A 14,977-nucleotide genomic window follows, 5' to 3' on the forward strand; every position below is an offset into this window, starting at 1 on the left:
TTCCCTCACACTTTCTCCACTTTTATGTTTCATTTGTGGTATACTATCCCATACTCTGGGCCAGTAATTTCTAGATTTAATCTAATATCCCAAAGTTCTTGACAAGTATTTAAAGGAATGTTATTCAACCCTTATGATGCAGACTTATGTGTCAGATTCATTCTCTTTAAATTCTCTTTAACCCTTGCAATGACATCTAACATGAGTGTTAATACTGTTTTAAGGCAAGAAAACAAAGGTTTGGGGGTTTCTGGGTTTGTCCAGAGACTAATAAGCATCAGAGCTGAGATAGGCATCTCAGTCTTTACTGTGAAGCATCCAGATGGGCACTTTTGGTTTTGTTTGTTTTTGTTGTGCTATAGCCCATGCTAGCTTTGACCCCCACAACTCTCCCTTACTGTGGGTTCTGGATTACATGGCACATAAATATCCAGCTTCAGCTTGTTCTGTATGTGTTTGCGTGTTCATGGTCTTACTGGTATGGTACACGTGTGGAAGCCAGAGTTCTGTCTCAGGAGTCACTCTTCATGGAACTTGCCCTTTGTTTTAAGACAGTCTCTCCCAGGGCCTTGGCTCATCTGTTAGATGGACTGGCCAGTGAGCTCCAGGAATTCTCCCCAGTGTTGGGGTTCCAACCACTTTCACTATGGTTGGCTTTTTGAGGTGCTTGTCGGGGATTGAACTCAGGTCCTCATACATGTGTACAAGTCCTTCATCAGTAGAGCTATTGCTTGTTCTTAAAGGGCACTCTCTGCTTTTATATTTCCACCATTTTGGGATAAAACTAGTAATTAACATTTATTATTTGTTTTAGTCTAATATGACAAGTATCTTACGTGCATTTTTATAGGAAAATACTCTTGTCCCCCTTCCTCCGTCTCATTAGTGAGAAACAGAGATACTGGTTTGCAAAAGGCGAGGCCTCCTCATTGTGGCAGTGCAAAGACAGCTGCAGAGTTGGACGCGCTCCATGTGATGTGACAGTTCACATACTATTTTTTTTCTTGGTTTCTCCTTAACTTTAGAGCCTGGCCTGGAACTAGCTCTTGTAGATCAGGTTGGCCTCAAACTCAGAGATCTGCCAGCCTCTGCTTCCTGAGCACTGGGATTAAAGGCGTGTGCCACCACTGCTCGGCTTCACATACTATTTGGTATTTACCCAAAGGATTTGGAAACTTATACCTACATAGAAATTTGTAGTAACTTTAGTCATAATTGCCAAAAAATATGAAACAGCTCAGATGTTCTTCAGTAGACCAATAGACAAACTGATGCATCCACAGTGGAATAGTATGCAGCTCTAAAACCAAACTGAGTTCTGAAAAGTGCAGTAACCTTAAGTGCATTAATACTGCAGTAATAGAAGGACCTCAGTCTAAGAGGGTTACGTAGTGGGCAGTTCCAGTTATGTAACACTGAAAAAGACAAACCCATGGAGACAATAAAAAACTGGTCAATGGCTGCTGATAATTAAGATGGAGGGACTTGTGAATAGTCAGATCACAGGATTTTTAGGGCCATTAAACTGCCCCGTATATTATTGCAATGGTGGGCAGTGTCATTTGCTTTTGTTCAACCAAGAATGTCCAGTGAATCATAGTTTGGACTGTGAGTTCTGGGTGAAGAAGATATGTCAGTGTGTTCAGTGGTAGCAAATGTGTGGCTCTGGTGGGGCCTATTAGTAGAGGTCTATGGGAAATCTGTACAGTTTGGTCACTTTTGTTAAGAACTTAAAAATGAAACAAAAAACAACTAGCCAACCAACCAACCAACCAAACAAACAAACAAAAAAACTCACCAAAAAACCAAAACCAAACACCAAACATGTTTTGGGCTGAATGTGTTTGTGTAACTATAATGGTAGCATCCAGCAGGCTAAGGCAAGAGGATCAGGAATTCAAGGCCAGCCTGCATGTGATAGTTTCAAGACCAGTTTAGGGTAATAGTGAGACCCTCTTTCAAACAAAACTTACTTCTACAGTGAGAAACAGTGCAGTTTTAGGAAGTGGCAGAGCAGGGTTTCTACCTATCTAGCTGTTATTTAGCATAAGAGGGTGTGTGTACAGTGCTGAAAACAGTGACTCCAAAAAACTGGGCTTCAGAAGGAGCCACTTTTTGGTTTCCTATTTAAATCAGGTTTTTATACAAAATTGTAACTACTCTCAAGAGAAGCACAAAGAATTTATTCCCCCAGTATTTCTGGCATTTGGGAGACTAAGGTAAGACAACCTTCAATTTAAAACCAGCTACGTTGCAAGGTCCTATCTCCAAAACAAAAACTAAAAAAAAATAATAATTTTTAGAACACAGTTTGAGTTCTTTTTTATGATTATGATATGAACAGTTCTTGTTTTATGATAATTTATGATAAGATATGAACAATTGTTTGCTTATCTACCATGGTTGTTAGGAATTGAAGTTACCATATTTCCTAAGGCATAGTTTTCAAGTATGTGTGCGCTTGTGTGCGTGTTTGTGTGCTTGCACAATGTGTATGTGTGCATGCTGGTCCTGGGAACTGAACCCAGAACTTTGAATGCTAGACAAATATTCTCCCAGTGAGCTATATCCTACCCCTTACTCTAATCTTTTTTTGCATTAATGAAAACTAGTGTGATGTTAAAAGTAAACTAGGCTATTTGATGATAGATGATGTTAGCTAATTTGAGGACTTAAGTGATAATTTTATGTATTCTAAGTGTAGTAATGACCTTTTGAAAGGGAGCCAGCCAGCAACTTGTTCAGATCACTGTCCCCGTCTTTCTCTATAGTATGACATGCTTTCTGTATATTGAGTTTCAGTTTTATACGTAAAAGCTTTCCTTAATATAGGTGAAGTGTAGTTTGGTTCTTTGCTGTTAAAAATTGATGTGAAGGCTAGAACATCTGCCTAGCTCTGCGAGGAAGGGTAGGTTTAATTGCTGTCACTGCAAAAACAAAAGGGCACAAGAAGACAGGGAGAGAAGCCAACAATGAGGGGCCAGCAAGACCCCTCACTGTGGAAAGGATATGGCAGCGGAAACCTGGTAATAAATTGGAGCTCTAGAACACACATAGGTAGATGGAAACAACTTCATAGAGTTGTCTTCTGACCTCCACAGAAGCACCCATGCACATACATACAATAATAGTAACCAATAAAAGAAACCAACCGTGGAACCGAAGACAGTAAGTTTTAGCTCTTACACTGTGGAGAATAATTCAGAAAGAGACTTCCTGAATACATTTTCAATGGGAAAACTAAACCACTGTACTAGAAATGGAAAGATCATGAAGCAAGCCTTTAGGCATTGACTCCCCCCCCTTTATTCCTCTCTCTCTTTTGTAGACTTTTAAATGATGTTTTTTACTCAAAGCAAAGCAGTTGGCATTTTTCTCCTACAGCAATAGTGGTCTGTTTCATGTAATAACCAACAGCGAATGGATGCCTAGGCCATTCTCAGCTAGTTGTCACCACTGCAATTTAAGAATAAATTTTATTTCTTCATGTAAATTAATTAGCAAGTAGAAGATGAATGGTCTCAAATTTATCTACAAAGAAAGGCAGACTTTCTGTGTCTCAGCCTGAGAAAAAGAGTCTACATTTGAAAAGCAGGATTAGCTAGGGACAGATTGGAATTAGTGAAATTCCAATTAATTTAAGATTCATTTAATTTTCTTTTCTTTTTGAGGCTGTGTTACACTAACTGATTTTTTTTTTAATAAAAGAGTTTTCGGCTAAAACTAAGAGACTTGGCCATGTAGAAATACCACTGATAAGCAAATAGTAATATAGAAAATGCCTAGTAGTCAAGGCACTTCCTTCAGTGGCGGATATAGGTCATAATTCAGTTTTTGTACACCTTCTGAAACTTAAACCTGATATTTTCAGAGATATTCTTGTCCCCTCACCCACCCATGAAATTACTAGAAGATTTACTGGGGTAATTAGATGAGTATTTTCAAGTTGGTCTAACCTTTATATTGAATAACATTTTGTTCCTTGAGAAATTGCCTAAATTACTGATTTACTATTAGGCAAAGTATTTAGTTTTATTGGTATAAAATATAAATTGAGTGTTTGAATTATGATCTAGTTGTATATGGTAAAAGATTGGTTATATTTTCAGTTTCCAGTACAAAAGATTTTATGTATGTTATATAGTTCATTGTAAGTTCTTTGTAAATGAGGAGACTTTTTATTGTCTTCTTCCCTCACCCACCCTTCCCTTTCTTTGAGGCCATTTCTCATTCTGATTTTTTACTCCAGACTAGCTTAGAGGTTAGTCTCCCTCTGCCTCTTGAGTGCAGGAATCATAAGGGTGAATCACCATGTCTGTTTTTTGTTTGTTTTAAAAGCACGTTTTAAACACATTGTACATTGTTCATATTCTTTAAAAACTTCGACTTGCATTAAAATAGTTTTTTAGATTTCATAACTGTGGTAGTATATGGCCATTTGGGATTTTAAAAATGGTTTTATATAGTCTTTATACTAGTTAGTAATTATATATTATGCCAAGTAAGTTCATTATAACTGGGTATCTAGGTTAACTGAATTACTTATGTTGGAAATGCTTTTGCTTGGTAGATAAATTCTATATAGTAAATGCTAGACTATATTTGAAGATTAGTTAGGAATATAGTCATTTAATCCCAAAGATTTGGTGGGAGCAGGTATATTTTCCAACTACTAAATAAAGGATGTCTTTCTATTTTGGGCTTGTCAATTTCGGCAAATTAAAACTTGAGTCAGTCTTTAAATTATAGCATTACTATGCAATATTACAAAAAATTAGGAAATACAGATAGGCAGAAAATACAGACATTTATAATCCTTCTACCATTGATAGCTATCAACAATACCTTAGCATACATCCCTCCAGATATGTTCTGTGTTTTCTGTATACAGCACATACATAGATGAAGCCGATTTCCGCTGACTTTAAATCTTTTGCTTCTCTTTAGAAAATCATACGTAGCTCTTCAAATGCCCAGCTCTCTTATTATTTAGAACTCATTCTGAATTTCACCTCTCTAAAAGAGCTTCTCCAATATTCAGGCAGCTTTTAAACCTTCAACTACCTGGTAGTACTGTAGCTGCTTGATTTCCTCTAACTAGATTGTAAGGTACAAGAGAGTAGAGAAGGTTGTGTCTGTACTGTAGTCAGCACTGTAGCCCTAATGTCGAGTGTACCCAGCACATGGTATGTATGTTCTTAGTCAGGTGAATGCATGTTTAGTTAAAAACAATGGAATCAGAATAAGTGTAGGTTAAGTGCTCTGGAATAAAAGGCACTATATACTCTAGACAGATGACCTGTAGTCTAGAAGAGAGGTGGAGATGAACTATGTGGGATCTGGAGTGGACACGCTGCGGTGGCTGAAGCGCAGCCTTTTTCTGCTTCTGTTACCTCCTCGCTTAGGTGGAGAAGTTACCAGTGCAGGCTTTCTAGAAGAGTGACAGTGTGAGCATTTGGTGACACTATGTATGCCAGTCCCTCGCGCCATAATTTATGATGGTTAAGAAATATTTGTACTATGTAACTAGAATTTAATCACTATAATTAGGCATTTTAGAGGATTCTACTCTTATTGTTTTAAAAGATACTGTCATGCTATTTTTGTAGACTTCTAGTCATTTCTTTGACTTTGACTTGGAACTGTATTTTCTGGATCTGGAGTTTATAAACATTTTCAAGGCTTGTGGTACATGCCCACCAAATTGTCATTTGAGAAAATTTTACCTTTCTTTTTTGATAAGGATTAAGTGTTTTTGGGTCTAAAGATTTTCTAGTTATCATTTATCTATAATCTTGGGTAAAACGGCTTACCTAAGATTATAAACTCTCTGTACTTACTATAATACATTTATTGTATACTTATTATATACTTACCCAAGAAGTGTACTCTCTACACTTTATTTTGCTCCTCTGTGAAACAGTATGGAGAATAACTTCACAGCCGGGATGTGGAAATGAAACGCTGTGAGGAGTGCTCTGTACAGAACCTGGTGCAGAGTAAACCTGGTCACCATTTTCTGGGTTTTGCCTCTGTGTTTTCTGCTGTGTGTGTGTTGCCTTTCTTTCTTTTACTTTTTCCCATGAGAAGAAGAAAAGGGCTTCTGTTTCAGTTCCTTTTTTGAAAGAGTCTTGCTATAGAGCCCAGACTGGCTTCCAATTCTTAATCGTTGTTAGTCCCCCAGATGCTTGAATTACAGGTGTGTGCTACCATATCAGGCCCAAGTATATGTTTCTGAAGAAAACTGATGACGGCAGGAAAAGGGGGTGACAAAAATGTTGTAAGACAAAGGGAGAAAAAAGTTGGGAGTAACAAGAATACTTGTGGAGAATAGTAGGCAGGACCAGCGAGGTGGACAGTAACATAAGCTTCAGTGAGCGTGGGTGGCAACCTGCCATCAGTTCATATTTCCTGTAGTTGAATTCCTTTATCCCTACCCCACCCCTGCAAGGCAACATGCATTTTAAAAAGCCAATTTGATAGGTAGAAAAAATGTTTTATGGCTTAATTTGTCTTTGTTTGGCCTAACTACATTTACTATAATAGTTAATAGACTGACAGTAAGACAGGAACCAACAAAGTTCACGTTAGATTTTGAATAACTAAACAAATACTCCATATAGTGTAGTACATAATACTCCAGTGTTTTATCTTTATTACAAGTCGTGTGTGTGTGGGTGTGTGTGTTGCTGCAGAGGGAATCCATGGCCTCGCATTAAGTGTTGCACATCACTTAACTGTAGTTCCAGCAGTACCTCACTATTAGTTTATTTAGTACAGTCTTTGACCCAGAATATTACTGTATTTTAAGATCTTTGTCTCGTTTTTGTTTCTGATGATAAAAGATGTAATAACAAATTCTCAGAAATTAAGGAGAAGTTATTTAATTTTAGATCAAATACCTTAAGACACATGTATATTGACACTGGTCCTAGCAACTAACTTATTTTTAATTATTGTGGCCAGAAACAGCAGATGAAAATGGTAAAACCCAGAGAGCTGATGATTTTGTCTTGAAGAAAATAAAGAAGAAAAAGAAAAAGAAACACCGAGAAGACATGCGAGGAAGACGCCTTAAGATGTATAATAAGGAAGTACAAACCGTCTGTGCTGGCCTGACCCGCATCAGCAAGGAAATTCTCACCCAAGGACAGCTAAATAGCACTTCAGGAGTTAATAAAGAGTCCTTCAGATATCTGAAGGATGAACAGCTGTGCAGACTAAATTTGGGCATGCAAGAATATCGGGTGCCCCAGGGAGTACAGACACCTTTTACAACGCACCAAGAACACTCTATTCGCAGAAATTTCTTAAAAACAGGTACTAAATTTAGCAACTTTATTCATGAAGAGCACCAGTCCAATGGTGGCGCTCTTGTCCTTCATGCTTACATGGACGAACTCTCATTTTTGTCTCCAATGGAGATGGAGAGATTTTCTGAGGAGTTTCTTGCTTTGACATTCAGTGAGAATGAGAAAAACGCTGCCTACTATGCTTTAGCAATAGTGCATGGAGCGGCTGCTTATCTCCCAGACTTTTTGGACTACTTTGCTTTCAATTTTCCCAACACTCCAGTGAAAATGGAAATTTTGGGCAAGAAAGATATTGAAACAACCACCATTTCAAATTTTCACACTCAGGTAAGGTAAAATTATTGTTCAATTGGATAGTAAATATAGTGTCTCAACAGTATTAACCTTATTGTGTTGCATAGCACACACCTGCACACATTATAAAAATTCCTGGTAATAAAAGTACTTCATACCGTCTGTTCTTTAAATTGTAATTCCTAATTGCTGAGATCTTTGGTGTAGGACTTGCTACTTACTTGAAGAAATGCTTTATACATCATTGTGAGTTTATGGAAATTGGCTTGAAAATTAATCCAGACTTCATACTCAGGTAATACTAATGTAGACTATAATTTAGTGTAATAGCCTCAGGATAACATTAGTTAAGACTCTGATACCAGGATAGAACACTTAAGGGTATTGGCTTATTTATTTACCAGGTTTTGCTTACATTCTTTTAGTAACTTGTTGGCAGTCTGTCCTAGAAATACACCCCAAGTGTGTGACTTGGGAATATCACTGGAGAGACTGCCATTGCCTCTGCTCCTTCTGCTTGGGCACTGTTGTAGATAAAGGGTATTCTGAAGCCGTGCTTGGGCAGTTAGGCTTAAGTCAGCAGGGAACTGATCCTTTCTAATATGTTTTTAGCCAAGTGTACCTTTCAGTGGGGTTATTGTAGAGATAAAAAAAGAACAATAATGAGTCTGAAGGTTTTTAAAATTTTTGGTTTGCTTGCTTTTCTCAGAAAGATTGTGAATGTGAACGGGCAGTACTAAGCTATTCTGTAGACGCTATGATTCAGGTGTCACTTTTTAAAGATTGTATAGTCTGCCCTTTCGGGTTTTATAGTGATTTACTGCCATTCTTTTCCCTTAAATTTTTTTGAGGTAAATAAAGTTACATAATCCGACTCTCAGCTGCTGATATTATAGTGAACTCAAGTCACTTAGACTCACCTGAACCCTCCTCTGACTTGAATTTTTTAGTGAGTCTTACCATCCTTGCCTCCAACGAGGGGAGTATCCAATTTAGGTGTATGGACTTCAGACTTTTTCTAATTGAAGTTCTCTCTGCAGTAGAGAGAGCAGGAGCAGCTAATCTGGAGAGTTCGCAAGATGAGTCTGCCCAAGATGTTGGAACTGGATGTGCAGTAAAGGGCTTCGTCTTGGATTTTGGCCTTGTTACCACAATCAGGTACCAAAGTACAGACTTTTGTAGTAGATTTTCCTTTCTTTTTCTTTTTTAAAGGAGTTTTGTCCTTTGAAAGTTAAAGAATCCTACTTTTATAAATACTGTGGAAGAGAAAAGAAACAGCTCTAATCTAGTTGTAGTTAACAAAGAAAGGTGCTGCTGAGAGCGGATTTTACATGTTCTACCACTTTTTTTAGATTAGAGAAATAAATTTTCATTCTGACAGACCAGCAAGCATATCTGAAAAAGAAGTCAGAAATTTGTGGGGGGAGATAATGGTTTTGGAAAGGTGACTTTTCAACGTTCATATTAGTCTATAGTTGAGTTTGTATGTTAACAGACTAATTAAGACATCTCAAAATAATATTCCCTGCTGATTTTTGTCCTCCAGTTAATTTTTTAAATGGAGCTGCTATTTAAATGACTGTACCAACAACTTACCATGAGATTCACTTTGTGGTTTATAAAATAAGTACTCTTAAAGAATATGTTAGATTATTATGGAATTAGATATTGCTACTTTAGACACACAAGAGAACTGAAGGTTGTGGGTCTTGTTGCACTTGGTCTTCAGGAACTTAAGTTTCGTATAGCCCATGAAACTTGAAGTTTGCATTTGTAAATGTTTGATGGATGTGGAAAAGTAAGCTAACATGTTAGTTCACATTTGTTCACGTCATGTAGAAATGTTTTCACATTCATATCTGAGCATTTGCAACAACCAGGAGGTAGGTAAGCGATCAATCTCTGCTGTCCTTTGAAGAAACTGTTCATTTGTTAACAAAGTCATAAATTTAGAAAGTAGAAGAGTCAGGATTGAAATCAAGGCTGTCTGACTCCTTCTGTAACTACTGGAGAAGAGATTGTGGTTGTGAAGTTAAAATTGTGTCTCATCTTAAAGTAGAAAAAGCTTTGCTTTTAATATTTTTCAATAAGTATGCTTATATTATGGGAATTAATTGAACAATTGGGATATTTTGGAAATCTCTGTTTTATAGTCTTAGGAACTTCTGTTAAACATTAAATAAAGTCAAATAAAAATTGTTTTTTTCGTTTGTTTTTGTTTGTGTATGTTTACTGTTTAATAATGTAGCCATAATAATTGTCTATGACTGTATTTCAAGGTACTTTCTTCTTTTTCTTCTTCTTCCTCCTCCTCCTCTTCTCTTCCTCCTCCTTCCTCCTCTTTCACTTATTTTTATTTTATGTGCATTGGTGTTTTGCCTGCATGCATGTCTGTGTGAGGGTGTCAGGTCCCCCCGAAGTAGTTACAGGCAATTGTGAGCTGGTATTTGGGTGCTGGGAATTGAACCCAGATCCTCTGGAAGAACAGTCAGTGCTGTTTAATCATTGAGCCATCATTCCAGTCCCTGAACACTCCATTCTTAAAGGACTAGCTGGTAAGTTTAACCGAGTAGGGAGATGAGCAAAATAGCGGCTATAAAGCAGTTTAAGAAGAATAGAGGTGTGCACAGGGGAAATCCTGTTGTTGAGAGGGCAGAGTTTGTGGTGATTTTAGAAGGTATTTTAAGACACGTTATGCTTAAGGAGGTTCTTAAAAACAGATCAATACTTTGTGTACTCATTGTTAATCAAAAGGAATTTTAGCCTATGCAAAATACAGTCTTGAGAATGTGCCACATCCAGGGAACTGCGAACAGCTTGATAAGCAAAAGGACGTTCTCATTGTTAAGGATGGTAAGAGTGAGGAAAGAGAGAGAAAATAAGACTGAGGGGTTGTTAAAAGTGTGAAGCTTTATATGATATACTAAAATCTTTTTCTAAAGATAATGGGGATTATTAATGACTTTTAATAGGGGGAGTATAACAAATTATAAAGATTAAAGGGTAAGGTCAAGAAAACTGATAAGGTTACTATAGTTACTAGAGAGAAAAGTTCTATGTCCAAACTGATGTCTTTTGGAGAAAACAAGGAGATTTGAGAAATTATTCAATGGATGTTAACTAGATTTAATGGAATAGGGTTAGTTTTAAGATTTGGCTTAGAGAACTAGGAAGATGATGGTGATAAGGAAAGTTAATACATGGTTGAGAAAGGTTGGTGTCTGGTGAGGGTTTGGGGGTGTGTGTAACCATTTCTGTCCAGCCATTCAGTTACCAAATAATGACATAAAGATTTCTTATTAATTATGAAAGCTTGACCTATAGCTTAGGCTTGTTCCTAACTAGATTTATAACTCAAATAAACCCATTTATATAATGTATGTCTTATTACATGGTATTATCTCTCTTCCATCTTGTACCTCCTGTTTCCTTTTCATGTCTCTTGTCACCTCCCCCTTTCTTTTTCCCAGAGTTCTCTCTTTCCCTAGAAGTCCTGCCTAACCTCTTCCTGTCTAGCTATTGGCCATTCTGCTCCTTATTAAACTAATCAGAAGGTGCCTTGGCAGACATGTCTTCACAGTGTGAACAAATATTCTGCAACAGGGGTACTGTGGTATTTAAGGATCTTTTGATGTATTTTTACCTCTACTCCGTCTTTAATACTAGAGATTTAAACCAGGATTTTGTGTGTGCTGGGCAGGTGCTCTTCTATGGAGTCTGTAGGCCCCAACTGTTAAGAGATATTTTGAACTGGAGATGTACATTTAGGCTTATATTTATAAAGATTTAGTAGCTGGATATGTGGGTCTAAGGTTAGGAAATGCAGGTTTTGGATTAATAAACATGTAGGCAAAGCAGAGATGGTAGCAGAATGGGAAAGAGGTGAAGGTAAAGGCGCAGTATACCTTCATGTAAGTGTGAGAATTTGGGAAGAGACCAAAAAAGGAAGGCAGACCAGGATATGTTTCCTAGATTTTAGCAGTAATGGAGTAATTAAAAAATTGTAACATAGCCTACAGGTGAGATGGCTCAGTGGTTAAAAATACTTGCTATGCAGTCATGAGGCCTGGATTTGGATTCTAATGCCCATTTAACTAGCTGTGGGTCTTGAACACATTTGTAACTTCAGCTCAGAGATCTGATACCCTCTTTGCACATGTGGAGGCATACACACCACACATGTGCATGTACACTTACAGACACAAAATAAATATTTAAAAAATGATACAGCATATGATGGATCAAATAAGATAAAGATGGAAAAGTGTTTGGTTCACAAGTTAGGAATTTAATTGAAAATATTTCAAGACCAGTACTTTGCAAAACACTGTGGTCGTGGTGAATTTTAAGAATTGTAAATTATAGCTTTTCTTTAGAACCTTGCTATCAAAATGTGCTTGAGTGTTTTGGGCATCACCACAAATGTATGCTCTTGATTTTACTGAGATTTTCCAAATCAGAGTCTGCGTGTGTGCAGATTCCTTGATGATTCCTATGTACATGAGGGCTCCCTAAGCACTGCTTTAAAATGTTGTTTTCTAGCTGAAGGAGGTTACACATAAACAGCACATTCCAGGAAGGATTTACCTAATAAATGGTAAGGATGGTAGTTTAAACAGAGATGGACAGTAAATGGTTACAATAGGTAGTCTAAAGATACCTGAAGGGAGTTTGTGAAGTGCCTCATTCCAGATTGTCACAATCACAGACAATCTTAACAATCAGTTAGCCTTGGGCTGGAGAGATGGCTCAGTGGTTAAGAGCACTGCCTGCTCTTCCAAAGATCCTGAGTTCAATTCCCAGCAACCACATGGTGGCTCACAACCATCTGTAATGAGATCTGGTTGGTGCCCTCTTCTGGCCTGCAGGCATACAGACAGAATACTGAGAATACTCTATACATAATAAATACATAAATCTGTATAAATACATACTCTATACATAATAAATACATAAATGTATACATAATAAATAAATCTTAAAAAAATCAGTTAGCCTTTTAGAATCTTTAACTTAATCCAGGCACCTCTGTTTTCTCTTCTGAGAACTTCAGCTCATGAAGTAAACTATAGGCTTGTTTTTTTGTAAGAAAAGTTAGATCTTCTGTTACTTTTGTATTTTTAAATTATTGCATTAGGTCAAGCTAGGATCCATGTATAGACTGTTTTTGAACATTTTATAGTCCTCAACTATTTTAATACTCCAAGAGGTAAGTTCATTTTGTCAGTTGGAACTCCAAGCTGATTCTTGTTTGATTACTATCTGCTACGGACTGCTAAAGGCTAGGTTTGTGAATTTGTATTTCTAAAAGAACATGCATATATATTAAGACAGTGTTTTTATACTTCTGTAGGAGTATCATTTCTAATTTTTAATTGGTTATTGACTGAGTATTAGGTTTTGTTTTTTGTTTTTTGTTTTTTTTTTTGGTTTTTCGAGACAGGGTTTCTCTGTGGTTTTGGAGCCTGTCCTGGAACTAGCTCTTGTAGACCAGGCTGGTCTCGAACTCACAGAGATCCGCCTGCCTCTGCCTCCCAAGTGCTGGGATTAAAGGCGTGCGCCACCACCGCCCGGCTATGAGTACCAGTTTTGACTAAAAATGTTTGAATGTTTGTGGAATCTTTAGGTTAGTTAATGGAGAAATATCATAGAAAAAGACATTATGTCTTTTTTCTTTAAAAATTTTATCTATATATACTTTGAGAATAAATGTGATTTATGATCTTTTTAATTAGGTGTAAATTATGGTTACAGTATTGGATATTTGAAAACTCTTTCTAGAGATTTTAGGCTAAGTTGTTACAGCTCTACAATAAAGTCTTCACTTAGCTCCCTGTTTCATAGGAGTCCTGAAGCATGAGAGGAATTGTTAGAGTTTGAATCTTTTAGTCCTTGTAAAGACCACAGGGCTTTACGAAAGAGGAAGTCATCTTTAAGTCCTTGTTTCCTATATAGATGGCAATATTTTGGTTGTCACCTTCCCAAGATCAAATAATGACAGATCCTTAACAACGAATTGTTTTTTTCCTTTCCATATGAATGGTATGGAAGTCTAGGGCTCAGAGCTTAGCAAACTATAATGTGCATATAATTCAGCTGAGAATCTTACTACATCTTAATGTGTATTGGTGTTTTGCCTACATGTGTACCTCTGCATTGTGCATATGCCTGGCTTCTGCAGAGACCAGGAGAAGGTGTCAGATACCTTGAAACTGGAGTTAAAGATGGTAGAAGCTGTCATGTGACTGATAGGAACTGAACCCAGGTCCTCTGGAAGAGCAGCCAGTGCTTTTAACCTCTGAGCCATCCCAATATAGCCTACATTTCTAACACTCCCAGATAGTGTTGGTGATTCATGAAAGACCACAGGTCTTAACATTGATGTGTCTTGCACAGGAAAGTAGTAGCAAACTAACAACAGTGATGTTAAAATGGAAGATGGCTCATATATAACAACTAAATGGTTGAAGGGTGTACACGAAGAAGGATGATGTGTATCTTTCAGGGCAGATGTTCATATTTTAAGTTCTGATAATTTTTTTCTCTCAAAGAATTTCTGTACTTAATGATCAGAAATCTCACTGAAGGGCATACTTAAAAAATATAGTTAGACATGTTTTCCACTGCATCACTGGCCTGAGTGAGAACATACCTTTTTAACTTTGGGTAGTAGTACTTCAAATGTTACTTTTATAGTTGTAATATTCTAAAAAAGGTAATATTTTGTAGGATTGGTCTATCCAACTTCAATGTCTTGTTTTAGAGAATAACAGACAGTTATTTCACTATCATGTGTTAGGGTAAGGTTTATTACCTCCCTAGCCTTTGATTGATATATTGACATTTTTTAATGTTGATAATTGTGATGAAGAGTGGAATTAGTAAAATGGTATGTAATTGGGAAATAGCTAAACCCATGAAGAACTCTAAGCATTAGTGTATTATATAAAAGGGAAAAGTAAATATTTGAAGTTGCTGCCTTTAGAAAATAAAACAGTATGCATAGCAGGTTTGGTTATTTTCTCTATTTCTCAGTAAAGCTTGTAATAAAATTACTTTGACCCACTCAGTGCTTTTCCATGGGATATTTTAAAGAATGATTTTCTACTCATAGGTCACAAGGTTAGGAAGATTGCCGGCTTGCTTTTTCCTTTTTTAAACAGTCAGCTTAAATAAGCTTCTTCCTGAAGTACAAGTTCTGTGGAACAATCCACCCCTCCCATACACACACACAGTGTTTTCAGTATGTTACATTTCAAGCTTGGTGTTCTTAGTCTTAATGGGTGGTTTTAGAAGTTGTGTGTATTGGATACACAGTGGGATTTTCAGAAATTACATAGAATAACTGCAGTGCTGAGTTCTAATCTAAA

General features: G+C 36.9%; 1 protein-coding gene across 3 annotated transcripts in view; it reads left to right on the forward strand.

The window, feature by feature from the left end:
• The window catches only part of Rsbn1 (round spermatid basic protein 1), a 48,880-nt gene that overhangs the window by 6,341 nt on the left and 27,562 nt on the right, over positions 1–14,977 (forward strand). For 2 of the 3 annotated variants that reach the window (XM_057793319.1, XM_057793320.1), the window contains exon 2: positions 6,967–7,640. In XM_057793319.1, the coding sequence (XP_057649302.1) occupies positions 6,967–7,640 (674 nt within the window). The remainder of the gene's footprint in view (positions 1–6,966; positions 7,641–14,977) is intronic. The other variant, XM_057793321.1, reaches the window with a different exon arrangement.

Source organism: Chionomys nivalis, chromosome 18, assembly GCF_950005125.1.
Source record: "Chionomys nivalis chromosome 18, mChiNiv1.1, whole genome shotgun sequence".
Classification (NCBI taxonomy): Eukaryota; Metazoa; Chordata; class Mammalia; order Rodentia; family Cricetidae; genus Chionomys; species Chionomys nivalis.